Here is a 26,918-nt window from a genome sequence, read left to right as displayed (position 1 = left end):
ATAGGGGGGAGAGAGTGGGGTTGGGAGAGGAATCTCAACCAATGCAAAAAATTCTATAAGAGAGGCAAAAGGAGGACACAGAGTACTAACTGAAGGAAAATTATTGTCATGTGCAGCATATCAGTGAATACAATAGTAAAATTTCATTATGAATAAGATTTAATTTAAATAACCAATTAATTTTTCTGCCTGTTGCACATTTTGAATGTGTTTCAAGCTGGGGATATACTGCTTTTTTTGACAGGAGAGGGCACTTTAATTCATTGGTGAAAACCTCTGCATTGGTGGGATTACACGAAGTTCAGAGAGGTTTTTTCATACATATGCTGTGTGTTGGGGACATGTAAGTACCAGATGGTATTCCTCGATGTCCAATTTTAAGAGAAGTCATACAGGGTGAGGGGAGTTTTTGGTAAATTAATGTACTTACAAACTGTATCCAAAGGAGAATAAAATATTTGCCTCGTTAAGATCCTTACTAGTATAAACATTTTTGGTTATCCCACTTCCTTAAGTACTTTTCATAATATATTGAACAACTACAAATGGCTAATTCCTCTTATGACAATTAAAAGCAAAGCTGATATTTTTAAATGAATATGAATATTGCTAGTCCTTCGGTAAATGTCACCTTTCAATAATTCATTTCAATAATGTTTGTAGATGCAGTTGACAAAAACCTACTGGGTGCTTTATGGTTGTTTTTTGTAGTTTAAATTGTCAGCTGGGCTTGTCTTCAGATCTGATGGCTTTCTTGAGTAAACGTCCAGCACTGAGAAAGAAACGGTTGGTTTTAATCCTTGCTTTCTCCAAACAGTATTAGTTGAATGTCTGTAAGGAATGCAGTTGTTTTTAGGTACAAAAGAAGATGAAGTCATACAATCTCCTGTGGAAACTTCCAATAGAAGGTTTACAGAAAACATGAATAATGTAATTAAGTGAATACTTACCAAAACAATTCCCAACCACTCAAGTAAGGATGAACAGCTGACATTGATGGAATTAGCTGAATTAAGTCAAATTACAGTTGCTGATAGCTGGGTGACAATTCCAGTCCTTTCTACAAAATGTCTGATGAAATTTAAATGTAACTTAAAGTCAATAGGGAAAACCCAGAACTTAGGTTTATAGTAATTAAATCAGGGATTAATGAACATAAGTTTCCCATTGTGCAGTATTTTCTGGTTTTATGAGCTGTATGCTCCTTTAATGACAGTGATTTTAAAATACAATTTTTTTAAATGAAGATGCATAGCACAGCTGATCCTGCAGATTGTAAATTCAGCTCCAACTGCTTTGCAAACAGTGTGTTATGTCCATCCCTGATTTAAATCTATTATATATACTTTTTCATATTTATGTATGTTTAGACCATTAGGTAAATTGCCCCTCTGTGTCAAAGACTGAGGTTTATGTATTTTCATAAACACCCACAAATTCTTTCCCATTCCTGATTATTAAAAGATACCGTCATGTTTTGAGAAAGATGAAAGATATTGTTGTGGTATTGGGTTAATCCTGCTTGGAATGAGAGTTTTATTTAAAAAAAAAAAAAAAAAAAAGTATCTAAAAACAAGAGTGGAAATAATACAATTTCAATATTAAAATGGATCATTAGTACATTTTCAGCTTCAGCTGATGCAAACACAGCCTTGCTTATTCTTGTAGCAAGTTTTTTCTCTCTCTCTCGTTCTCTGCATTTGTGAAACTCCCCATGGTTCTTCACTGAAGGAGAAACAATTCAGAGAGCAAAAGCCCAATTCTAATAAGATCTATCAGCTGCAGTTGTTATATCATTGACTCCGAACTTCAAATATTTATCTATGAAATTATCAGGCTTTTGCTTGTTTTTAATCCAGAAACAACTCTCCTGGAAAAAGGGGACTTAAGTCAATTAAAATAAGAAGAGATTAAAAGTTAAGGATGTACCGCAGGCATGGTTACAGCCATGGGTTGAGACAAGTGCATTGTGATTGAATTGGAAATTGCTCTGTGCCTGCCATTGGTGTGTGTCATGCTGGGAGTCGATCAGCTGTGAGGAGCTGAATTCAATTGTAACAGGTTGAAGCATTTAGCACTCCACTACATTTAGTAGGGGCAGCTCTGTAGTCAAACAAAATCCCTGGAAAATACCTGAATTCAAACAAGGATTCTAAGCAGATACCACCACACTGACCAGGATCTCCCTTAAAAAAACCTTTCAGAGACTGATATAGTGGTCAGTTTTTTACTCACTCTTTCGCAGTTATTTCATCTGCCTCTTATTTAAAAAACTGAACATATCACGCTGTGTTGATCTGAAGCTTCTGCTCCAAAAGGAAACCATTGTCATTATTTGGTCATGACTCAGAGGCTAAAATCCACCACTTAAATTGGACAGGTAGCAGTAGCCTGGAGGCCTGCTTTGGGAAAAGAGGGATATAAACCTTGAATATATTCAGAAAGGTTTTATTAAAATAAGTAAATCCCACTATCATGTTTGTACAGCTTCCATCAAATACAGAGGGATGATTAAAGAGAGGAAGTCTTCATTGACCATGTGACACAGACAGAAAAGACAGAACCCCCCCCCCCCCAGGCTTTTTTTTTCCTGTAGACTCAAAGTACTATGTATATATTGGACTTGTTATCATAGGAGTGAGGAACAGGAAATATTTTGATGGAGGATCTGCTTATTGTTTGACAATCAGGAGCCTATTTGTAGTGACTGCCCTAGATCCCTTGAGCATGTGCAAAGTCTGCATAGCACAATAGTCAGATGAGGAAGGTTCAGTGGAAAGCAAAACGGACAAGGAGGTACATCTCCCAGGCGCTTTCACATTAGCTATTGCCAGAGACCACCCAACGGGAGGCAGCTCCCTCTTTCAACAAAAACTAAGATTTAAGTTTTCATGGTGTCCATTCTAGATGTTTGGATTGTCAATAATGAAACCGACATCTTCGTATATCCTGACCCAATGATTGATTTTTATTACTCGCTCCGCATGAAATAGATTTCTTTTTGTTGGTGTATTTCTCATACAAGAAACAGTTTTTGGTCATTAAACCGGGTTTGATTTTCTTCCACAAACTCTCAGTGCATTTGCGTTGGCAAGCTATTTTTAAGATGTTCAACACACTCTTTTTTGTCTTGCCCAGGTTGCTTATAGTAAGTGCTTGCAGCTGTGAAAGTGTGCGCACAGTTATGCAAAGAAGGGAAAATCTGTGTTAACCACCTCCACTTGCTTATGGCAGCAGATAGGCCATGTTCTCTGTTTGGAAGCTATATACATTTCTCTAGTGTATAGTCTTGCAGTCGAGAGATTAGCTGGTATGCAGAAAATTTGTGTTTGTTTTTCTACTTCTTTAATCTGTACCAGGCAGTGAAATGTACTTGTAATCTTGGCTCATTTCGGAGGACGTTTGATTACCTTGCCATCTAATCATATCCTTTTCACTATACTTTGTTAGTGTTTAACCTCTTACAGACATTTGAATGAACCCAGTTCTTCACTGCATTTGGTCTTATCCTGAACACCTTTATTGTACAGAAAAGCAATCCTGCCCCTATCCCTATCCCTATCCCAGTGGATATCTGTGCTGCTGATGCTATAACTTATTGTGCAAAACACCCTGTTGTAGCAGAATTCAGTGGCTTCAATTGAAATGCATTGGCCCTTTCATTTACTGAATCATTTGGAAAATGATGGTGCTAATTGTGCTACTGTTGTGCTCATATACTGAAGATCAGTCAATTCTCAGCTAAAACGACCCAGAGGGGTAATGAAAACAGTTTGCACCCATAGCCTTGGACTGAAAGTCATTGTTTAATGAAGATAGAAAATCTTTACTAGTGTAAAAGCTGTAATGTAATAGAGCTCCAGGGCAGAACGTTTGTAAAGCCACCTCTTTATCAAAATACAAACACCAACATTTACAGTACACCCCAGGGTTCCTCTGGGAGTCTAGGATTTTATTTACCTTATGATATTTTGGTTGTGCCAATGCCAAAAACGGGTTGTTTTCATTTTCGAAAGAATTTGATGTAGCCCCATGACCTGAGTCAAGTGCTGTGGGCGATGCGCTGGTATGAAGAATGAGTGGCTTTCCTGGTAGACTCCTTCCTCCCCTCCTCGGCAACATTTGAACTTTTTCATGTCTGTGAAGAATCATCCCTGGCTCTCAGCTCGGAGACCTCTTAGAAACATATTGAAGCGCTAGTGTCTGCCCTTCCTTTGAACGTGAATGCTGTCTGTATCAGCAAGGTAACACATTGTTTGAATTAGCCTGACTGCCAGCTGTGTGATAGGAGTTGGTGTAGCCCCTACAATACAAGGGCATTAGAGAAGGACTTTGATGTGTAATTGGGGAGAGACAGAAATAACTGAAAGAAAAGGAGACGTAAACCACTGTCAGAAACGGTTTAACTGTGATGGCTCCCATATAAAGTTGTTATAGTTTTTAATGTCTTTAATATTATTGTAAAGGTGATGGTAACGCTGAATATTTTCCACCTCGCCCATTTTTAAAAACAAAAAACATCATGGAACAATCCTCTGTAATGTTTGATGCTCTTGATTTTTCTGTTTACTCTAGACAGGTCAAGGTTAACCCCATTCCAAAAGAAACTGAATTAGATCATTTGTACATCTTATACTTAAATAAATATGTACATAAGATATACATAAATAACAGCACTTCTGTGTCCAACTAGGGTATCACTGGCATTTCTACAAATGTTTTTGCAAGTAAATCCTCCTTTTTATGAATCATAGTACCCTGGACTTTCAATCCCACAATTCAATGGGTGCATCCCCATCTATAATAATTTTGTCCCCAGTGTCAACTGTTGTTGTTTTGCATTCTTCATTTTTACTCTTGTCTCAAGCTCATTCCGTCATATTTCTATGGTAAGTTTAAGTTCACAGCATCCATTTACAAACTCTTGTTCTTGTTTCTGGTTAAGACATTTAGGTTCAGTCTGCCTAAATGTTTGGGGTCATTAACATAGTGGAAAACAAACACGTCACCTTCCTGAGGGTTTTACACGATGAAGAACCCAATGAAAGATGAAAATCACAGCATCCAGGGAAAGTTCATGCTGTTTTGCCTTGTGCATATAATCTTTACATATGTTGAGCCCTGAGGAATGAGCGATTGGTCTGGACTGTCTGCAGTATGTTTTTGTCTTTGAAGGAAAAACGTCTGTTTGAGTTTATTCGGTTTTGAAGGAGTTGACATCCTTTTGTGTCTTATAAATCTCATAACACAAGTTTGACTGAAGGAAATGCCTTAGCCATGGACAAATGTCTGTCTTGGTTTCTTCTCATCAAATGGTAAATTTGTATGATTTCAAGAGCTAAATGCATCTTTCAGTCTCCCAGCTAGCCCCCTGTGGAGTTCAAACACTATGAACAGAGTTTCACACCCCTTGGCTTCTAAAAACATTGGTCTTTATAACTGACTCTATATGACTCTGTAGTAGTTTTATACACATGCTTCTAATTTTGCTTTCTTTTTGTGACTGTTTTATGTATTTTTTAAAGACTGTTTTCCTCTTGTTCACAGCTATGGGATCAATCTATTCCTACTGCAGTGCTCCTGCACCTAATTATAATACTCATAGTATTAATACATTAACCACTAAAGCTAAAAAATGTCTGTTTACTAAGAAAATACTGCCTTTAACTAAGGCCTGTGTATGGTAATCTCCATAACTAGCTTTCAATCATTTTTTTTTTCACAAAGTTAAATATGGTAATATAGAATAGGTTGTGACTAGAAGACAAAATGCAAAAAGCATGTTAGCAGCTGGTTTCCTTAAGGATTCACCAATTTAAAACAGAAAACTGTTTGTCATCAAATAAGACAGCTTTGTGTGCACTCTGAGGTTTTGTTTGTGTTGCCTCAGCAGTGCAGTGCAGCCAGCTCGTTCCATGAAGCAATCACTGAATTTGTCTGCACAGAATTACATAAGCGAGGTTCTCATTACAAATGTTTTGCCAGTTGTACATTTTATGACATGCGGTAACCAGTGCCGACTGCTTTTCCTGTTATCATTGTTGTACCACTTGTTCTGAAATCAAATAGGCTATTTTTTATTTTATTTTATTTTTCATGCTGTGAAATTTGACCTCATATTTAATTTGTTGAATCAAAAATATAACCATGTAATACCCATTCAACCAAAGAAGACTTCTACAATACTTACTCATGGGGATGAATTCTGGAAGCATGCATTCTTCAATGCCGATTGGGTTTTGAAGGTCCATGTTGCCATTGAAACCGAAGCGGCATTATCTAGTAATAAGTATAATAGCTCTAGTAATGTAAGCACTCTATTTATTTATTTTGGTAGTATTGGGTTCATGTTAAACATCATAAAAATGTAACAACTGCATGTTTAAGGAGATTGGGGTTTGTTTGAAAGAATATAATTAGTGGTGTAAGGGAATGTGGGGAGCCAATCTTATGTACCATTTCATAAGAATTGTGTTTAATCAAGTTGATATCTGGTGTGTTTCATGAACTTCTATGTGTTCCTCATTAACAAGTGGTTATCTGGATACAGGGTATATTACATTAACACAGGAGTTCAGAGTGTGGTCCTGTACTAATTTATTTTCTTCCAAGCAAACCGCTCTGAGTTTTTTCGGGAGCCTTCTTTGTTTGTTTTAATAGTTAGCATGCCACATAACAATCTAAACCGAAATAGACAATCCCACAGATTCCCAATCTGGACCAAGTAAGAAATTAAATGCAGATGGGGGAAAAACTAGCCTACATGTTTATTGCCTGACTCATTAGTTCTTGTAGAAACTTTGCTTTTATAAAAAAAGCAATAATTATTATTATCGAATTAATTAATACATGATTTATAATTACTAAAATATGAATCATTACTATTATTAACAATAAAATACATATTTCTATCGGATGTAGAAAAATGTGAACACACCTAAAGTGCCCAAACAATAGATACTGTAGAATCCATTCATTGTATTAGGAGGTATTTAGAATGTAGGTAGTAAAATGTGGGCTAACCTTTATACGTGCTTATTTTAATGTTGTCTGGGAAAGGCATTCAACACTAGTATTCAAATATTTGTAGAAACCTAGCTAGTGTATATGAGCTCATTACAGGTGATGGTGCCCCTCTGTCAATTCAGTATAGTGATAAGCCTCCTGTGTCAGGGGACCTTGTCTTTTGGCGTGGCAGGCTTATTGCTTTACTGGGTGGAGGAGTGTCAGTGAGGCGTGGTTTGAATCCTGAGTGGGGAGGTCCAAACTACTGGCTAATGGCCGCACTAGCAAGCTTTTGATTTTTAGAATTTACTTTTTAGAATTTACATTAAGATATAAACTAATCTACGGTTTAACATCGTAAAAATCCAGGTATCCCCCCTCCTTTTTCTGTCACAGGAATGTGGTCCTGTTTCAAGATGATGAAGCCTGGCTAAACTGAAATTCTAAAGCTTTAAAGCTGGACTGAGTTGATTGGCTTCTCAGGACCAATAAGTGTCGGGAGCACATTTATGAGTACTGTAGAATAAAGAAAAAAGGAAAAATAGTTCCTTAGAAGTTAAAAACAACTGCAGTTGGCCGAGTCCATTGTCAAATGTAACCCAGAATGCATCCCTTTCCTCATTAGTCAAACTACAACAGAGAACTCTCCTCGGCTCGGAAAGTTAAGAGTGACTACAATTTAAATGACTGGTGGGAGCTGGGACACTACCGATTTTGTTTACTTTGTATCCTTCCTCAAAGAAAGGGCTCTTCTGGTGACTGCGAAATGACTTTATTCTTGGGCACAGAGCTGCAGCACAACTCCAAGTACAATTAAATGACTATTTTAGTGATCTACCCCAGCTTTGACCCTAGCCAGAATCCTGTCTGTTTGTGGAAGAGAATTGAATTACTGACGTTGCCGAGACACACTTGGGGACCACCCTTGTGATTTTCGTTCTTATTTGACCAAGCTCCTCCGTCCAGCCCGTCAAGCAGAAGGAAATCGGAATCCTGGGTGTGGACGGACATCGTTTGTGTCCTAATGCAGTAAAACGAATCGACAAGTGGCCTGCTAAATAAAGCAAGCAAAGAAACTGACCTTTCGCTGGGCAAGCAATTAATCTGCCACCAGACGTCTGATATTGATAAATGTGCACCTAATACCCTGCCAGAGTACTTTTGTCCCAGTTATTTTCCTCAGAATGTCACTTTGCCGCAAACCCTGATAGACGCACTGCGATAACCTGTTCATTATGTGAAAATCTGTAAGTGTAGGCATATACTGTAGACATTTCTGCAAAAGTGTTTGGGTCAAAGCTTAAATGTGAGTTGCCAAACTATCATCCAAATGAAAATGAAAATGATAAATATAACTACAAACATCAAACCCCATAATAAAGTGTCCAGATTAGACACCTTTTTATCATTATTACAACAAACATTTTTATTAGAATAAAGGGTAACCACAGTGGATTCTCCCCATTGGCAATGTCTCAGTTTGTCTAAAGCAATGGCAGACGTTGCTAGACAAGCATGTGATTATGCTCAGTCGGGCTCGCGTAACAAATGTGTTGCCAGTTTTTATTTTATATGCGCAGGACAATTGTGCTGCATCATGACGTGCCGTGTCTGTGTGGGACTGAGGCAGGGTGTGGCGGCTGCCCTGCCTCTGACATGTCATTGTATAAGTGGTGTCTGCCTGGAGCTGGTTAGTTCGTTCTTCTGTAGTGAACCATCGAAGACCACTTCAGTCATCCAGGGTTTGAGGAACAAGTCTATGAATGCATAGGTGGCTGAAAAGGCCAATCTGTGCACAAAAAGTTATCTGGCAGTGAGGACAGGGGATTGCATCTGTGTTGAGCAAAGAATCACTAGCTTGTTTTGAGAGAGATAGGCTCCCAATCTCTGTGACTTGAGTTGTTAGTTCTTTGTTTACCTGCTTTTATTAAAGGCTATTTAATTTTTGTGTTTGATAAAGGTGAACATTTCTTCGATACTAAGGTGAAAGTTGCTGCAAATTTGGAAAATTGGTGTTGAGAATTGTGTAAATCGGTGATGGATGAGAGTCACGCATAATAAGTATAAGACACTGAATAATGTTTTTAATCATTTTTATTTGCTTCTGCTTCTTTAATCTGGAATAATGCCCCTCTAAGCCAACACCCCTCAGTTCCCCTTGTGAGCAGGAGTAGGAATGCCATATGTTAAAAAAGCGCGATTGTGTAAGCTAAAGAATGACAAGGACCATCCCCCATCTGCATTCCACGAGCACTGCAGCTGCAGATATGGTTTTCCAGCAGCCGCTTGCACTGAAAGGGGGTTCCTAAAGAACAGAGACCCAGGCATGCAATATCTTGGCGTTTGTTTGTTTTTTGTATTTAGAAGGCTTTGGGAGATCTCGCGTGGCCGTGCTCGTGACATTTTCTGCCAATGCGTGACTGTAGCCCAGTGTCTGCTAAACCGCTGGTAATAAGCACTTGTCTTTGAGATTAAGATTGAACTCTGTGTTCTAGCTCATGGGCTGCGTTTAATTTACTGCCCACAGCCCCGCACTTTCTCCAAGTTCCTCTGCTTCTCCCTCTCTCTGGAAATAATTATGCAGTTTGGATTCCCCAGAGTGCTCTGTGCGAGGGGGAGTGACCGGGCTCTGGTTACAGGGCATCATGACTTACGTGTTGATGGGCCACAGCTCACACCCAGAACGCACCTGAAGGACACTGCAGGCTGTCTACAATGCAGTGTTCCCTTTTCCTTTGAAGCTAGAGGAGAGTAATACACACTGACTTAATATCAAAACGGTTGTACTTCATACGTTTTTTTTGTTTTTTGTTTTTTGAATCTGTGTGAAAATGCAGTGAATTTTGGCAGATACCACAGGACTGTGTACAGTTCTGGAGTCAGTAAACTCTGCATTTTATTTTATTTGCATTTTAAATGCCTGATTCCCTTTTAATTGCAGTCATCATTGAACTGGTAATGTCTCTTTCCACAGCGTAGGCAAGGTATAAACCCTGAGACCAGGTGTTTATTCATAAAACTTCCCATCTGGTGCTCTGTGGTGGTGCAATGTTCTAATGTCCTGTTGAGCGTCTTTCTCAATCCATAACCGTGAAGTTACTGGCATCCTTGTTAACACTCGGCTGGTGTCAAAAGCACCTAATCGGCCCTGTCTGCCTCCATTGGTACAAACATCACACAGATCATAAAACAATTCAATGCTTTTGCTATGAAAAATACCACATCCTCTAGTGATGTTGGCGTTTACTGGAAAATCGTAATTGTAGTAGTACTGGAATGTAAAAGTCTGATTTCTCATCTCTCTTTGAATTAGTTGGGCATTAAAACTTCATATCCAGTGCAGTTTAACAGCAATTTCCAATGCAAAACACATGTATTCCTTAATAGCTATAGTATTTAGCATTTCAATTGTACACATTTTTTAGACAGGATTTTCACTGCTTGCTTTGTTTTCTGGTAATTTAGTCTTCTAATGGCCATAGATCAGGTTATTCTCCATAGGTCGGATGGAAATTAGCTGTCAATAAACAACCTTCTTCTTACTTTAATACAGTTTACATCCCCAGAAATTTCTATATTATCCAGCACAAATAATCCAAGTTGCCAGCAGAAGGGAACAGTGGGACCAAATGTCTACTCGCTTATAAAGTCCTTTTGACTACAGCGGATATCCCTTCATGGCTGAATTACTATAGTCGGTGAACTCTGGATCTCAATTGAAATTGCAGTGTGGTTGTGGGTCGAAAACCCATTCTGTAGTGTTGTTTGTGGGCCAGACATGCTTTCTGCTTTCAGAAACCCGTTAGCTGATCAGGATAAAAAGGGTGGTTTATGCTTGCTTGGTTGGGGGTTGTACTGCATCTGTGCTGTACAGTTCTTGTGCCAGTTAGTATTTCTAATTTGGCAACATTATAACTTTGGACGCTCTGTAATGTTATGACTTTATCCTCAGACACATTACACTCACAGAGTGACATGTGGGTGTTACATGCAAACGTGTTCAATATGACATGGAAGAAGTTAAGCCTGATCTGTGTAATCTATATGGCCACAAAAGCACTGTTGAAACAACACTCTTAATTTTTTTTAAATGCTCTGACAACTGACATGATTTTCAGAACGATTATACAGTTCAGTACATTGTATTGAGATTTTTTTTTTTTTTTTTTTAAGTTTTGGGCTTAATACATGTATTTCAGACAAACTTTTTTTTCTGTCTTTGTGTGGTATTTTTGGCTTATTGTTTTGGGAACTGCTTCCTAATTACAAGAGAAATGGTCCCGAGGTTAAAGTTGAAGATAGTAACTCGGCAAGACAAAAAATAATAATTATCTACTACTGCTATTTAAAGTAATGGGGAACTGTGCCATAAGACCACATCTTAATTTAAACTAACCCAATTGAAACATTTTTTGAAAAGCTGCCAGCTGACTCATGTGGACCTGCTTGAAAACACCACCGATGTCTGAATGATTTTTTTAACATCCGAACAAAACACAAGAACCACGTCCGTTTGGAAGCTGGCAATGCTGTGCACATCATTTTAAGCTTTTAAATTAAAACTGCAACATTATTAAATGCATACTTGTTGGAAGCAAGTGGTTCAAATATAGTGAGCAAGATATCCCTAAATATCACATTTACAGCTTTTATGCCAAACATTTAGTCTGTTTTATGTCTTTTAACCCCATTTTGGTCTCAATTAAATGCTTATTTGGAAATCTATGACAATCAAAACCTTATTTTTAATTTATGTTTTTATTTGCCTATATTGTATTAATGAATCAAACAGTACTTATAATCTATATACTGATCAAATATATGGTGGGTGTATTTCCCATTAATTCATGTAGCACTAAAAATATATATGATAAAAAAAATATAGCTGTGAACAGCTGCCCAAATGTGAACCAGCAATATTTAGATTGTAAAACTGAACCCTTAATGACCTAAACTGAACCCAGAGGCTTTAACTGTTTGAAGACCCATTTGTTGAAATTTGACAAGACCTGTGGTTTTCAGTTTAAAGTAATTGTTAATGTTACACAGTTAAAGATTCAGACCACACATTTATTAACTAAGATCTAAGACTGTTTATTGCATTTCTTAACTACTTTCACATATAGTTGTTAGTGTTCAATTAGTTTTAGGTACTGAAATGGAAGCTGAAATGACAACAAACTAGAGTGCATCCGAGCAGTAGAACTCGTGTTGCCGAATTCCAGTTTCCAAATGAAATCTGTGCTATTGGTATAAAATGTGCTTGTTAAACATTATAAGCAGTTTAAATGTCTGTGTCTAAGAGCTCACATAACGTTTAAGAGAGGTAGAGGAATCAAAATCAAAATCAGTCTTAGATTATGTGTAATTATATTAGTAGCAATACAATTATTTTGAAAGCTGTGTGCAGTCATGGCGTATGAAGGGAGCATATGAAACGCTAAGCTCTAGTCGGTTTGTCTGGTGAAATAACTGGCTCAATTTCTGGTAAATCTGCAAACGCTGCTCTGTTTAATTGCTTATTAGTTTTAATTGGCTTATTGTGGCATTCTAATTGGAGCACAGTGAGATGCATCGTTAGCTTGGAATGGTGGGCCAAGGGCATTCTTAGATTGTTCTAAAGAGCGGCTTACTGGACTGCGGAGACTTCACATGGGGATATGCGGCTCAGCATTCATGTGTGGAGCTAAATGATTACCAGACTGCTGTTCCAATGCACAGTGGAAATGATTAGCAGTAGCTCAAAGTCAGATAGGTCCAGTTTGTATTTTAAAGTTATATTATCCTTTTTTTCAATTTCTTTGCCTTGTTTTTTTTTTTTTTGCATCCCAAAACCTATATACTTTGGTGTTTCTTCTTAGGTTATTTTCCATATAAACTAAGCTTTAGCAGCAAAATCTTGTCTGGTTGTTCTACCTAGAGCATAATGCAGTTTATTTTTTGACATTGCTTCTCCTGATTTGAATCCTTAAGACAGTCCATACCATCTCCCACTGATTTTAACTTTTTACAAACTCTGCCGCCTGCTTCCTTGAATCAGATCATTATTCACGTGCGACAGGCAGAGAATGTACATGAATCTATGTACATGTGGGACTTATAGTGAATATAAGATAATAAAATCTAGATCCTGATGCACAGAATTTGCTAGTCATAAAAAAAGACCTAAGGTGCTCTCTTCTGATTTAGCTTAGCTTAGCTTCATATCTTCATTAGATACCATTTGTTTTAGGAGTCTTCTGAAAACTAATTAACCAATGAGGTGATTTGTGAGTGAGGCTTGGTGCTTTTTACAGGCTGTATTTTCACTGTAATTTTGGATTAGGATCCTTCTATTATTTTTTATTTTTTTGCATCATAATTTGTATTATTTCTATTTCAAATTACGTGGGCATAGAATGACCCAGAAGCCTGTCATTCACGAGTCCATCTATTATAAAATTTTAAGACAAAATTATGTGTTAAAAAGACCAAGCACAGAGCAATCTGGGCACAGAAAAGACCGCTGTATAAAGTATGACATCATAGTAAAGACTATTTATAAGTATATTCAGCACCATCCCAGTGCATGAAAACTGAGTAGATACCAACCAGTGTTACTCTGCTTGTCAAAGAGCATGTTGGTTTGGATTCCTGTGCAGTGTAAAGTGTTCTGACTAGGTGGGCCTGTAGAGGTCACAAAGGCCAAACTGGAGTCTGGAATCTGTAGACTTACCTACATCAAAGCACCGGGAGAACAGGCCTTCACCAAACGGGCTTTGCACTTTGACAGGAGTCCAGGAGAAGGGGTAGGGCACTGCTTCCCAGGAGTAATTGAATTCACCTGTTCATAATGAGGTGGTTTCAAAGAGAATATTCCTGGGATTGCAGCACATATTCCGACAAGGGAGCCAATTCCACACCCCTCCAAAAAAACCCTCAACAAACCACAGGGACTGCATTATTCTCTGGAACACCTAAATATTGTGCAAGGCTTCACTGCCTTGGCTACGTCTTCTCTGTATCCCATACAGTACTTGGCAGAACATGATGATGAATGTCTTCTAATCCAGCTTTATTTGTTTCATATATATATTAAACAATGTTCTTTTATATTGTTACTCCACTCAAAGAGACCAGAAGAACAACCTGTCATTCCCCCATCCTGAACTGTGATTTGTTTTGTGTGGATGTATTGATACTTTTTCAGTATCCCACTGATTGCTAGTCTGTTTGGACACAAAAAGCCGAATGCCATTACCACTTTCTGCTGCCAGGATCCTGAGATGAGTTGCACTTAAAATGAAGGTTTCTGAAACTGCCTTGCAAAGAATCAAAATCCGTCTTTAAAAGTAGGGGTAGATTGGAGAGTCTGAGGGTATTTGTAGTGCAGCTCCAACAGTTGTGGTCTGTTAGTGGTATTGCGTACCTGGCAAAGGGTATGGCTTTGAATTCACCTACACTTTTGCAGCCCATGTGAGGGAGGTGATTATTAAATCATGGATGAAGGAGACACCTAACCAACTTCCTTATTTAGATGGAATTATTTAAGGAGCGTAGTTGCTGTACATACCACATACCTCTGGTGTTTGATTTCAGTGTTCGTTGTTAGTATTGTTTTATAGTTAATACTTTGTTCAGCATATGCTTCTGCGTTTGTTCGGGAACCCACATCCTTCACACATGGGTGGTGTTTCATTGCTCTGGGTTCTGTTGTTGCCTATGTGCCATTGCATGTTATAATTGCAAACGAAAGTATATTTTTGTGGGGTGGGGGTCAACGATCATAGTCTAAGGCCTGATGAAGAAGCTCGGTGATGTGCTTCTTGCCCGTTCCTACAGCACAGACGCTTGCCCTCGGTTCTTTCCCATCTACTCAGAATGACTTCAGTCAGTGTGTGCAGTGGCTGAAAAGTGTTTACTGCAAACAGGCACCATCTTGACAGTGCTTAAAACAATTGTCCGCTTTCCAGTGTACGTGTAACACGTCTAGCAAAAACATTTCAGTTGTTTTATTCACAGTTGGAACTGACTATAAAAAATGCTTATGGATCTGCCGCCTTAGATGCTTCCTGCAGTCTAAGTGAAGGACTTGAGAAGAGGAGCCACATGGGAACCTTCCCTAGATGCTCATTATTTGATTGAATTTACCCTGTAAACATGATTATTGTTTTATGAATATTTTGGCTACATAAAGCATTTGGTAGCAATGGATTGGAGCTTCAGTTGAGTCATTTCTTCCCATATTCCTGAGTAATGAGCCAGAAAAAATGAGCAATGGGTAATTTTTTATGTACTGTATCTTGTCTATGGTTCTTTTTGCTTCTTCTATTTCCTATAATATGTACTGTGCTTAAATGTATGTAATTCCTGTGGTAGCCTTTCTACCTATACTTGCAAAAAGAAGATGTCTCGCAAGAGAATAAGAGCAAGTGACCTGGTGTAGTTCATCAGTGGTGCAAAACCTGAAGCACAAATAAAACGCAAACCAGCTACAAGAGACGATGAATGCGGTCTATAGTAATATGAGGGGGGAAAAAGGAAAATTGGCTCTGAACTAAATGACCACCAGCTCTGACAGGTCACCCTGGTCCTTACATTTCAGACTCAAAGACTACAGGCTATTGTAGCATGGCAATTGACCATTTTGTGGTAACACATGGTTAAATGCTTAAAATTAGGTGTTACGCAATAGTAAAGGGAAACTAATTTAGTTTAATTTAATGGGAATGAGTGACGTATGTATTTTACTTTGAGCTGGAGCCTTTAACTCAGGCCATGCATACATTTTGTAATTTAAGGGAGGGTCGTATTCTTTAGCTTTACTCAGCATTGTAATTATGATTTGAGGAACACAGAAACCAGAACCACTCCTTAAGGATAACTCTGTGAATTAATCACAAGGGCCTGTGGAATAGGCCATTGTATTTAGTTTGCCATCACACTATAACATTTCATATTTCTCTGCTTGTGGTCTTAGTAGGCCCTTTGACATAGAGGAGCAATCCAGTGTTTATAATTTAGGAAGTTTACATCCCTCAAATTACACACAGGGTCATGTTTTATTCAGCCACCAACAGGACTTGGAGTCGGGAAAGAAGTACAGAAAAACATTTAAGAAGCTTGCAGCAATTGTACAGAACATCTGGCCTTTAGTTTTACACAATCACTCACACCAAGCGGTCCGAAAAAGTCTTCATACTGTACAACTAATGACTATTACATATGCTTATTTCCTTTTATTTTCAAGAAGAATTACCGAAGCATGTAATTCACCAAAACAATTCCATTGTTGAGCTTTTTTATCACAGCATCTATAAATATACCAAAAAACGGCTTCCTTATTCTTTTCAATGGCCAGAAAGTCCTAATCATTTTGTGTCATATAACATACTTCAGTGAGTTGCGGAATTAAACGTCTTGCTTTTTAGTTATGAGGAAGTGTTCTTGTACCTTGCTTCTGAGATCAACCTCCATTCAAGCTTCTGAAGGTCATCTTTGACCAAAGTTGTGTTCGCTCATCTTTTTACCTTTTCCCTACATGTTATTGTTGAAAGAGCGCAGTTGTTCCAGTGTCTATGATGATCTATGATCCCATCAAGAGAGTGTAATTATGCATTGCCACTAAATCCTAAGAATCTCCATGCAACAATGCTGCCTCCATCACACTTTACCACATACATTCCTCCAGTATGCTTGTATTCCTCTCCCCTTTGTCACCGCACATAAATCTCCCAATTGGAACCGCCGCAAATGGTTTATTTTAGTCACATTGCACCACAGTCCTTCTGACGATGGCGCTGGGTTAATTGTCTTGCTGCTTTGTGGAATGGGCTGATGTAGGGGTCACTGTCACGTCCTTGCAGATTCATGACTCGGAGTTTGTTTTCCTCGCTCTCTGGTGGTAGAAATCGTACACGTTTTCTGGTTTTGAAAACCTCTGCTGCAAGTTCAGATGCTCCTATACTCCTGGGACTCTGTGGTTCTAGTCAGCAACAGTTGCTTCATGTCTGAGATAATAATGCTGGTGGACTGTAGCTTTTCACATAGAAAGTGGTTCGGCAATGTTTGTATGATTTATTAATAGTTGTTTTACTACATTCTGGCAAACTTCAGAGCATAACTTTTGTGTGTGTGTGTGTGTGTGTGTGTGTATTTGTGTGCGCAGTGAATAAGGCAGCAGCAGTGCATCCCTGCAAATTCTCACTGACCGCTCTTCTCATGTAATTATCTATCTCTACCAACCCCAGGTAGGCGTGCTCATTTATTAAAGTGTTAATTAAAATACCACACAACCAGACCCAAAGCTTTGCAGGGGCTCTGTGTGCTATGCCTTTTTTAATGGTTTGATCAGGAATGTTAATAGGTCTTCCAAGGACAGGAACTGTATTGTTTTGAGACATTCCTGAAAATTGTGTTAAAAATGGTTTTAAATAAGAAAAAAAAAACATTAACTTACAACCCAATTTTGTTGGAAAAAGAAACCTATGGGGTCCAGTGATTTCTATGGAGTGGCAGCCAAAAGTTTACACATCCCTGGTTTTAACTCTGTACTGTGAAATGGAACCTGTATAGGGTGATTCAGTGTTCAACCAGCTCTGAAAATATATTGCTTTTTTAAATTTCATTGAATAAACAAACTATATTAAACTAAATAAATTACAGAATAACATTTTGCATGCACAGTGTTACTACACTCATGTGTGTGTCATAAATAATTCCAATTTATTTTTGTCCCCAAAGCTTCATTAGGTTGGGTTAAAATGTAAGCAGGACGTGTAGATTGTTAAGTCTGCATTTCAGGCCCACGTTTGGTATAGTGATGCATCTTTAGACAAGGCTAACTACATCCGCATGCCAGGTTCTGCCTGCTGTTTGTAAGACTGCCCCAAATCTGTGAATGAGTAAGATGCAGAATCTGGTATTGATATAGTTGGATCTTCAGTTGGCACAGAGAATGGTGGGTTTATGTTAGACACCAAGATAATTATTTATACTTAACAAGAATATAAATGCCTCATGTATAGTGTTGGTTCCTTGTTTCATGAGCTGAAATGAGATCCAAGAGATTTTCCACCCTCATGAAATGTTTATTCCTCTCAAATGTTTTGCAGAAATTTGTTTACATCCCTGTGAGTTAGCATTTCTCCTTTGCCAAGATAATTCATCCACCTGACAGGTGTGGCATATGAAGAAGCTAATTAAACAGCAAGATTGTAACACAGGTGCACCTTGTGCTGGGGACAATAAAAGGCCACTCTAAAATTTGCCGTTTTGTCACACAAACACACAATGCCACAAATGTCTCAAGTTTTGAGAGAGTGTGCAATTGTTAGGAATGTCCACCAGGGCTGTTACCAGAGAACTGAATATGCATTTCTCTACCATGAGCCGCCAACGTCGTTTAAGAGAATTTGGCAGTATGTAACTGGCCTGACTACCGCAGACTATATCTACCACACCAGCCCAGTACCTCCACATCCGGCTTCTTCACCTGCGGGAGACCAGTTGATGAAACTGGGGGTTTGCACAACAGATTAATTTCTGCACAAACTGTCAGAAAGCATCTCAGGGAAGCTCATCTGCATCTCGTCGTCCTCACCAGAGTCTTGACATGACTGCAGCTCTGTTGGACATTCCTCCAGTTAGCATGCCAGTTGAGCACTTTCTAATGAATTAATTTAATTGATTTCCTTTTATGAACTGTAACTCATTCAAATATTTGAATGTTGCGTTTATATTTTTCTTCCGTGTAGCTTATCGCAATACTCCTGTCAAGAAATAGTTAAAATGAGCTTAGTGTATCATTAATTGGCTAAATCTGCGAGCTGCAATGGGTCTCTTGTTGCCAGCTTAACTTAACGCTCTTCCGGTCTAAGATCAAATGTGGTCAAACTAGTGTTTCTAGGTGCAAATGTAGACAACATTACAGCACTGTACACGAGCTCCACTGGGAAAGAAACTAAATATTAGAATGAATACAAGATGCTAAAACGCAGCTGAGGAGTTCAGGATTTAAATCTGCCATAATACTGACAAGATGAAAAGTGCTGGAAAAGAGAGAATTTATTATCCGGCTACACGAGAGGCTGACCTATACTAACAAGCCTATCAACAGAAAAAGACATGAAACTAGCTGCCAGTATGCAACACGCAGAGTCTGGTGTAAAAACATTAACATTATGAAGAGCAGACTTTTTAATGCTTTTATTTGTGTTTGCATTATTATTATTATTGTCATTTATCTGACGCTCTTATCCAGGGTGACTTACATTTGTACCCATTTATACAGCTGGGTATTTTACTGGAGCAATCTAAGTGAAGCACCTTGCTCAAGGGTAAAGGATTTGAACCCACAACCTTCTAGTCCTGAATTCAGAGCCCTAACCACTACTCCACAGTGCTGTCTGCATGTCCCTCTACCTCTGATCCTTTTCTTTTGGTTATCCTCTTTGGTATGTCTGCAATGTTGAAGTTATTAAAAGTGTGTCTGCACCTATAGGGAATGTTTTGAACCGTTGCTAAGTGAATAAAGTGTTCAGGGCTTTGTTTTCTAGGGATCAAGCAGTAATGCTAGCTGACATTCCCTCCCTTACATTTATTTTTAAGCTCCTTTTAATTTCTGAAAACACCAAAGAGACTTTTCTTTTTGCTATCAGGGTCTTTTTAACAAGTGCTTATTCAACGTTTTCGTTTTATAAGTAATATTATATGCCAAATATGTAAAATGCTTGGATTAGATTCCCCCCACCCCAGATTTCTCAGTACCACTTTCACTCCTTTCTGAATGCAAGTCTCTGTATCCAAATGTATTGACAGCACTTATGAACTCAAACATTTGATCCCATGTAATGTTTATCATCTTGTTAGCAAACCCAGTTTGTTTGTAGAGCCAATTAACATACTTTCCCATGCATTATGTCTCGTATCCATCAGTTTTCGATCTTTGGAGCCCGGACTTTGGGGGTAAGGAGCAGCGAAGGACCCAGCCTCAGCAAAGCAGAGTTCATCGACAAAGTACGTCAGAGCAACCAGGCCTGTCAGAGGGGGGACTTCCACACGGCTATCCGCCTCTATACTGAGGCCCTGGAGGCCGACCCCCAGAACTGCATCCTCTACAGCAACCGGTCCGCTGCTTACATGAAGGTGCAGGAGTATCACGTTGCCCTGGACGACGCCATCAAAGCCAGGCTTCTCAATCCGAAGTGGCCAAAGGTAGGATACCTTCAACTGACACTCCCGACAGCTCAAAGATAATGAGCTGAGTTAGAACGAGGCATGTTTTGATGACTGAACTAGTTTTAGTTTGATGTTAGAACAAGAGTTAATGCCTCTATCTTGCAATCTGGTGCCATCACACCTCCAGCAAGTGTGCTGGAACTGGGGCGTCTCCAGCATTTGTGTGAGCAGCTAATTTAAACCGTATGAGAATGATGCGTGTGACTGCAGCTTCAGTGTTTCCTACAGGGTGCACTGCTCTGTTGTACTAAAGGAAGTAGAGAGGCTGTGGAGGGCTTCTTAAAGCTTGTGGTTTGACCTGTGACAAGAACATTTTTTCCCCACACTTCAAATTGCATGGTACGCAGGAGCCTGCTGCTTTGTTTTAAACTTGAAATCTTGAACATTTGTCACTGTTAAAATCTGTTGCAAACTTGTTAAAGCCCAATTATTTTCTATATAGTGCACTGGAGGATTGTTTTGGATATGTGTGTGGTACAGTCATTATTGAGTGTTTTGTAGAGGAGAATATGCCTCATTTAGATTTTTATTAAACACCCGGGCATGTAGAATAATTTTAAATTTAATGCCTAAGAGGTGTTGGAAATGGAAACGCGATCAACTGAAGTGGCAGAGTGAAATTAGAACCAGGAGTGTGTACTGTATCGAAGACTCTAACGCCTAATATAAAAGAAAGTAGTTAGCCATGCCCCCTTGTTCCTGGGTAAAATGTAATTATTCTAAATATTTAGGCCTTCTGTTAATAAGTGTACAGAAGGACTCAGACCTTGGATATATAAATGACTTGTCAATATGCCAACAGCTTACACAGTCCAGTCAAAACAAGCCCTTTCCTCAATATATTGCTGTAAGGGGAAACATCCAACAGATAAAGAAAATACAGTTCTAACAGATGGATCTGCAAAATAATCAGTGACTTTGCACCATCTTGTGCAAGGGAAATCCACTGTAGCTACTAGATGTTGGTTTTAAAAAGAGTGCTGCACTTTAGAAGTTCTCTTTTTGAGCTCCAAGGGTGAGTTGCGGCCTGGAGCCAGACCCTCTGTATAAGAACCCCCCAAACAAAAAAATTGCCACTAATTGAAACCAAAGTCTAATCAGGTGGTTTGATTAACTGGCAGTGAGTTGCAGCAGCAGTAATGTGCTCCTTCTCTTGCGCCATATACAAAAAAATGCTGTTGACAGTCTTGTATTTGTGCAGGGTTCAAGTCATGGTGACAAACATTGTGTCCCTGGGGGATAATTCAATCTCACTGTGTTTTTTCTACTTAGCATTATAACGAGCCTGTCCTATTCACTGATAGAAATGCATTTCCATAATCCCCTCCCCTTCAGTTAAAAACAGTTATGGAGCATTATGCAATCAGTAGAGTGCTGTTGGCTATAGACTGAAGAAATATGATTATTTACTCTTTATTTTTGAGAGGATTTTGTTTAATCTAGGTAGTACTGTGAAAACTTGGCTTTTCTCTGCTCTTAAATGTCTTTGGCTATCAATAGAAACTGCACTCCAATGAGCAGAGGAAATATTTCATTTGGAGCCAGAAAACTGGGTGTTCCAGCTGCAAGTCCTCGTGCTGAGTAAGATCGTCTGGCACAGGGTTTGTTTGGGACAGAGACGTGCAGTGGATTTCGGTAGATTGCTGTGACTTGTGTCTGTCGTTGCCTCCAGTATTGTCACAGTTTCAGGAAAAATGCTCACTTGGGACCCCTTGTCTCACATTACGCTGCCTGTTGTTTATTCCTAATTTATTAATTTATTTATTTTTTGCACTCTAGCACTCCAGTTGTAAATGAAAACCCTATTTCTTTAATATTCCTTTTGTGGAGTTGTCAGTGGCCATTAAAATAAATTCTGCATGTTTGGATGCATCTGTACCTGTATGGCAGTGTAGAAGCACATGGTTTTGGGCACGTTAAGTCTTTTTTTATTATAGAGAGGAGCAATCTGAGCAGAGGTGTGAAGTGGAGAACGGCCGTAGTTGCCACTTATACCACCCAGCCTTGAGGGCACCTTGCCAGCCTCTCAGATCACCGAGCATCCCCTGGCAAATCCCATGGGCGCCCGGCCAGCTTTACACTGCCAGTGGGGAAGTCCCAACCGCAGGCAGCATTTGTTCTAACCAGAGTTCCAGTTCAGAGGTCTTGTTTTACCATTCTACCAAAACCCTTTTATAATTTGAGCCACTTTGGGGACCCCTCTGTACGTTTTAAGAGATGAAAAACAAAAAAGAAATCGAATGAACTAAAAAAGAGAAAATGAAGCTATTGTGGTCAGAATCTAGTTCCATAAGTACGTAAAATGGTTATTGGACTGCTTGACTCAGCAGTGTGTCTCATTGTAAGATGCTGAACATGGTGGTGTTACTGCTTCTAAGGCCGTGCCCGAGGGGGGAAATGCATGCAGTGTTATTTGAGTATTTGGAATAGAATGTAGTTTATAGTTGGCATGCCTAAGGGTCAGCAGAGCACAGAGAAACAGTAGCAGTAACATCTATTTTGCCAGAGTAAAATAAAAATCTATTTCAAATGGGTTGATATATGTGGCTGTAGCTGATGGATTGGTTTAAAAAAGTAAAATCAAGGAAAATAAGGTGGAGAATCAGAATTTGAACTCCACAGAGCTTTCGCTGCTTTGGCTTTCTGACAGACTGCTGCTTTAAAAAATAAAAAAAGCCAACAGAACACTCATTCTTCAGCCCTCCGTTATTACACTGTTGCTCCTTGACAGTAACAAATGATGCAAAAGGGAAGCCAAGCCGAGCTGCTGCTGAACACAGTGGGTAGCTGTGGGCTGAAGGGGCAGGGCAGTGCCAGAACAGTGGGGTTCCTGTGGGCCGTTTTGACAGAGGGAAGAGGTGGGATGTCTGGGGCTGAATGGGCAACTGCACGCCAGGATATACAGGGGGCTGAAATCTTGTCTCTGGCTCTGGCCAGGCATTTTGCAAATTTCAGCAAATCTAAAAGACACTTCAGTATTGGCATAGAAGAGCTGTGTAACTAGAAAGAACAACCAGTGGTGGGATGACTTGTGTTCACCATGCAAATTGATTATTATTTTGAAGATTCAGTTGGAAACATATCACCTCTAATCTCATGTTAACTTGTGAAAGTCACAAAGTGTTCCGTTAAACTGTAAGTGACTGTATCTGTTTAATTTATAGAGCAGAATGGACTGATGTATCTGCCTCAGCAACTTTGCCTATTACAAATTGGACACAAGTGATTGACATAAATTACTGAGTGCTTATGTTGAACAGTTGTAATTAACATCAGGCAAACATATACATTTAATGTGCAAGATATGGGAGTTTGTAAGCCTATTTATATGGAACAGATGCATGAACAGCATTTCAGAGATTTGGGGATCTGTGATATGGCTCCAGTATGTGGCTCAAATTGCTTTAGGGCTTTTAAGGAAAGTGATTGTGGAAAGTTCCCACAATACTGGAGACATTTAATGGAGATAACCTACCCACTTCAAACTTTTAGGAAATTACAAGCAGTAGCAAGTATAGATATGAAGTTGATTTTGGTGAAAATTACTGATTTTCTGGTTATTTTGTTATGTTTTATGGAGTCTGGAAAGAGTTTTGGGAATTCGGTCTGAGGCCACAGAAAATAGGCTTGTGAACAGAATACTATTATTGACATTAACAAGCCATTTCATTTGTATGTGCCATCCAATGAAAAGCAAAGTGTATTACAGTAAGCAATTAATTGGTAACTTGGATATGGATTATTGTTGACCTAGAACTTTTATACAAAGTTGTGTGGTTTCGAAGTCAGCCCCCCCCCCCCCCCACATAACTGTCACAGTCAATAAGGCTTCACAGACCTCTACTACAAAAGGGACAGCATAAAGTTACAGCCACTATTATATATTTTATAAATTCTAGATATTTTTTCTCCTTTGATGCTGTAGGCTTTATTTTTTATTTTTTTTAAAGTTAAAGTAAAATCAACAGGCACACTATTTTCTTTGACCGAGTGATAGTAAAGCTACTCCTTATATCAGGGGAGTGTGTTTGAAATCACATCCATATGCTTATGGTGTTAAGCCCACTGAAATATGGCCTGCCACATTGCAGATTAAGGGCAGTCGCATTAAAGCAAAAGGCTCCAACAGAGTCAATACTCTCGGGTCATATGACATTGTAACAAATGACACTGTATTACAGTCCACTTCATATGGACTTTCCCTTCATTGTAGATTGTTACCTTTTCTCACTTGGCCCTTTGTACCTGAAGCTCTGGAGATAACGCTTGCGAAATACGCAGTTTCGTCGTAATTAAACGGAAGTAGTTGAAATGGTTGAAAGCAGCAGAACACCTAATTGCATAATGCAGGGGGGATGAAGTACTGGAAGGTGATAGGAATTCTCTCTACTGTAAAATATTTTGCAATTCGTTGATGGCATTTTAATATTGTTTTAATCCAGTATTTATTTATTTGTTTATTTATAGCATGGTGGCCTGAAGATTGATATTTTTTGTCTGTGTAACATAAAAAAAAACATGCTTCAGAAAGGTGAAAAGTAAGTGGTTGTCCACAAAACTCTGAAATCTCAGAATATGGGGCAGTAAAATCTTTTAAGCAGTGGCTGGGGCACTGGTTGCTGATTAGTTGGATGGCAGGACCATTTGGAAAGTTGTCAGGGCCTATGTAGGCACTCTCTGGTTGGGTGGTTGCCAGAGGTAGCTAGAGAGCTCATTAAAAACAACAAGAAAACTGGCATTGGCTCTTCTTTTCCACTGATTTCACAAAAAAAAACTAAATCAAACTAAGAAAACTGGCAACTGTAGGTTTTAAAAGCAGTTGATTTAATCTGTGAAAGTAACACAAAAGCAGTCAAGGTAGAGATGGAACGAAATGTGCGGTTGTTTTTTTCCTGCCGTAAAAAAACGGTTAATTGTTTAGATTTGATGAGATATTGTTTTTTGGGGAAAAGGTTGAGGACCAGACAGCAGTTCTGAAGAGTGCGTGTGCAGCTGGTAAATGGAGACTGGAGGGATTAGATTGAAATGCCTCGAAACTCCATAATTGACAGCTTGAAATTGTTTTCTCAGTTATGATTGGGGTGCACAAAACATAAATGTTGAGGCTCCCATAAGAATTAGCATACCTACTGCAGCCACAGAAACTCAGCCATCTTCAAGTTAAACTTCAAATTCATAGGCCTTGAAAAAGAACTGGAACTGCAAATTTACATGAACTCATTCAAAATCTCTATAATGCTACCTAGCAAAGGTCTTGCATTACATGTGATTCTGTGTGAGAAGCAAGTGAATACATCTCATCAATATGATTCTTTACCTCTGTATAGCATCACTATTTACAGAGTGTATTTGGAGTGTCTTGATGAAGATTTGAGTGGCTTGACCTCAGTTGCTTTTCAGTGATGTCAGCAGCCAATGTGGAAAACCCATTTTACTTATTTAATGACTAGAAATATCCTCCATCTAGTGGTGATGAAGAGTAGCAGAGCAGAGAAGATGACATGAAGAATCTCAGGTCTCTGTGGTCTTGCAAATGCTTTCCAAGATCAGCGTGCACTTAAAGTCAGCCAAGTATTACTTCCCTTCGAATAAAATAGAAGGAAGCAGTGGGTGTGGGGCAAGCAGAGCGCAGATTTGTTCTGTAGAGCCTGGCGCTGCCCCAACCAGAGTGCTTTTCTGTAGACAATAAAAACATGCACACTGACTTTATGACTTCACTGGCTCAGGGGTGTTTTATACTGTTGTTTTCTTTTTAGATCTCCCAAGCAAAGGAATTCATCAGGAAAGTGTTGATGGAAATAAACCTGCCAAAGCAGAGTGGTTTTGCAGTGCCTTCTGTGCATTTGTCTGGGTGTTCAAAAAGCCTGTCGTAGCCTTGTGTGCACTGTTGGTGCCTGCATAGTAGGTTGTGGCAGCTGCATAAGCAACTGGGTAACTTTACAAATTCTCTGCTGACTGAAGAGCATGCACACTACATGATTGTTTTACAGTTTCTGTATGCTTGGCTGGCGATCCATTTTACTGAATGAGAGGTTACTAATTACGCTGGTATGCATAAATGCAGTCTAGTTTTAAAAAACATAAAAACATCTTTTCTTTAACTTTTAAATTTACTGTAAGTTAGAACTGCAAGCACTGAATGCACCTTAAGCTTGTTGCTGTGATTTCAACTTTTATTTTTTACAATGTTGTTAAAAAATTGATTTCAAATTATTTTCTTGTTGGTTACTTGTGTCCATCCCTGCTCTCGCATGCAACAGATCCCCATTTCCTCATTCCATGTTCAAAAAGATTAATTGTTTTAACCTTTCCATATATAACACATTATAGTATTTGGTTTATTGTGGTGGCTCTGTAATGGACCCTTTTCAAAGCAGCCATGTCCCTTTGGTGAATTGCTGACCAACATGTCATGGCTTATAGTGCCTTAAGCTAAGGCGGTGTGGAATCGGTACATTTGGGAATAGCAGCCTAGTGTACCACGTTAAACACAGCAAGAAATAAGTAAAACACAGATGGTATAAACTCCTCCTGTGAGCAGTATCTCAGATTGCAAGTGTCTTTACTGTGCAGTCACGTGCTTGGTCCCAGAGGCAGCTATGCATCTCCTGTACTCTTTGTGGTCCATGCTTTAATGCATCAGCCCTATTGGACCAGCAGGGACTTCTGTTAAAATGAAGTTGTAAGGGTTTGTT

At 39.0% G+C, this 26,918-nt stretch overlaps 1 protein-coding gene across 2 annotated transcripts in view; it reads left to right on the top strand.

Moving 5' to 3' along the window:
* ttc28 (tetratricopeptide repeat domain 28) overlaps nucleotides 1–26,918 on the top strand; it is a 412,770-nt gene that overhangs the window by 14,516 nt on the left and 371,336 nt on the right. For both annotated transcript variants that reach the window (XM_066689093.1, XM_066689094.1), the window contains exon 2: nucleotides 19,921–20,199. In XM_066689093.1, the coding sequence (XP_066545190.1) occupies nucleotides 19,921–20,199 (279 nt within the window). The remainder of the gene's footprint in view (nucleotides 1–19,920; nucleotides 20,200–26,918) is intronic.

The sequence above is a fragment of the Amia ocellicauda genome, chromosome 17 (assembly GCF_036373705.1).
Source record: "Amia ocellicauda isolate fAmiCal2 chromosome 17, fAmiCal2.hap1, whole genome shotgun sequence".
Classification (NCBI taxonomy): Eukaryota; Metazoa; Chordata; class Actinopteri; order Amiiformes; family Amiidae; genus Amia; species Amia ocellicauda.
The sequence above is the reverse complement of the archived record's forward strand: the minus strand, read 5'-3'. Positions and strand labels throughout refer to the sequence as shown.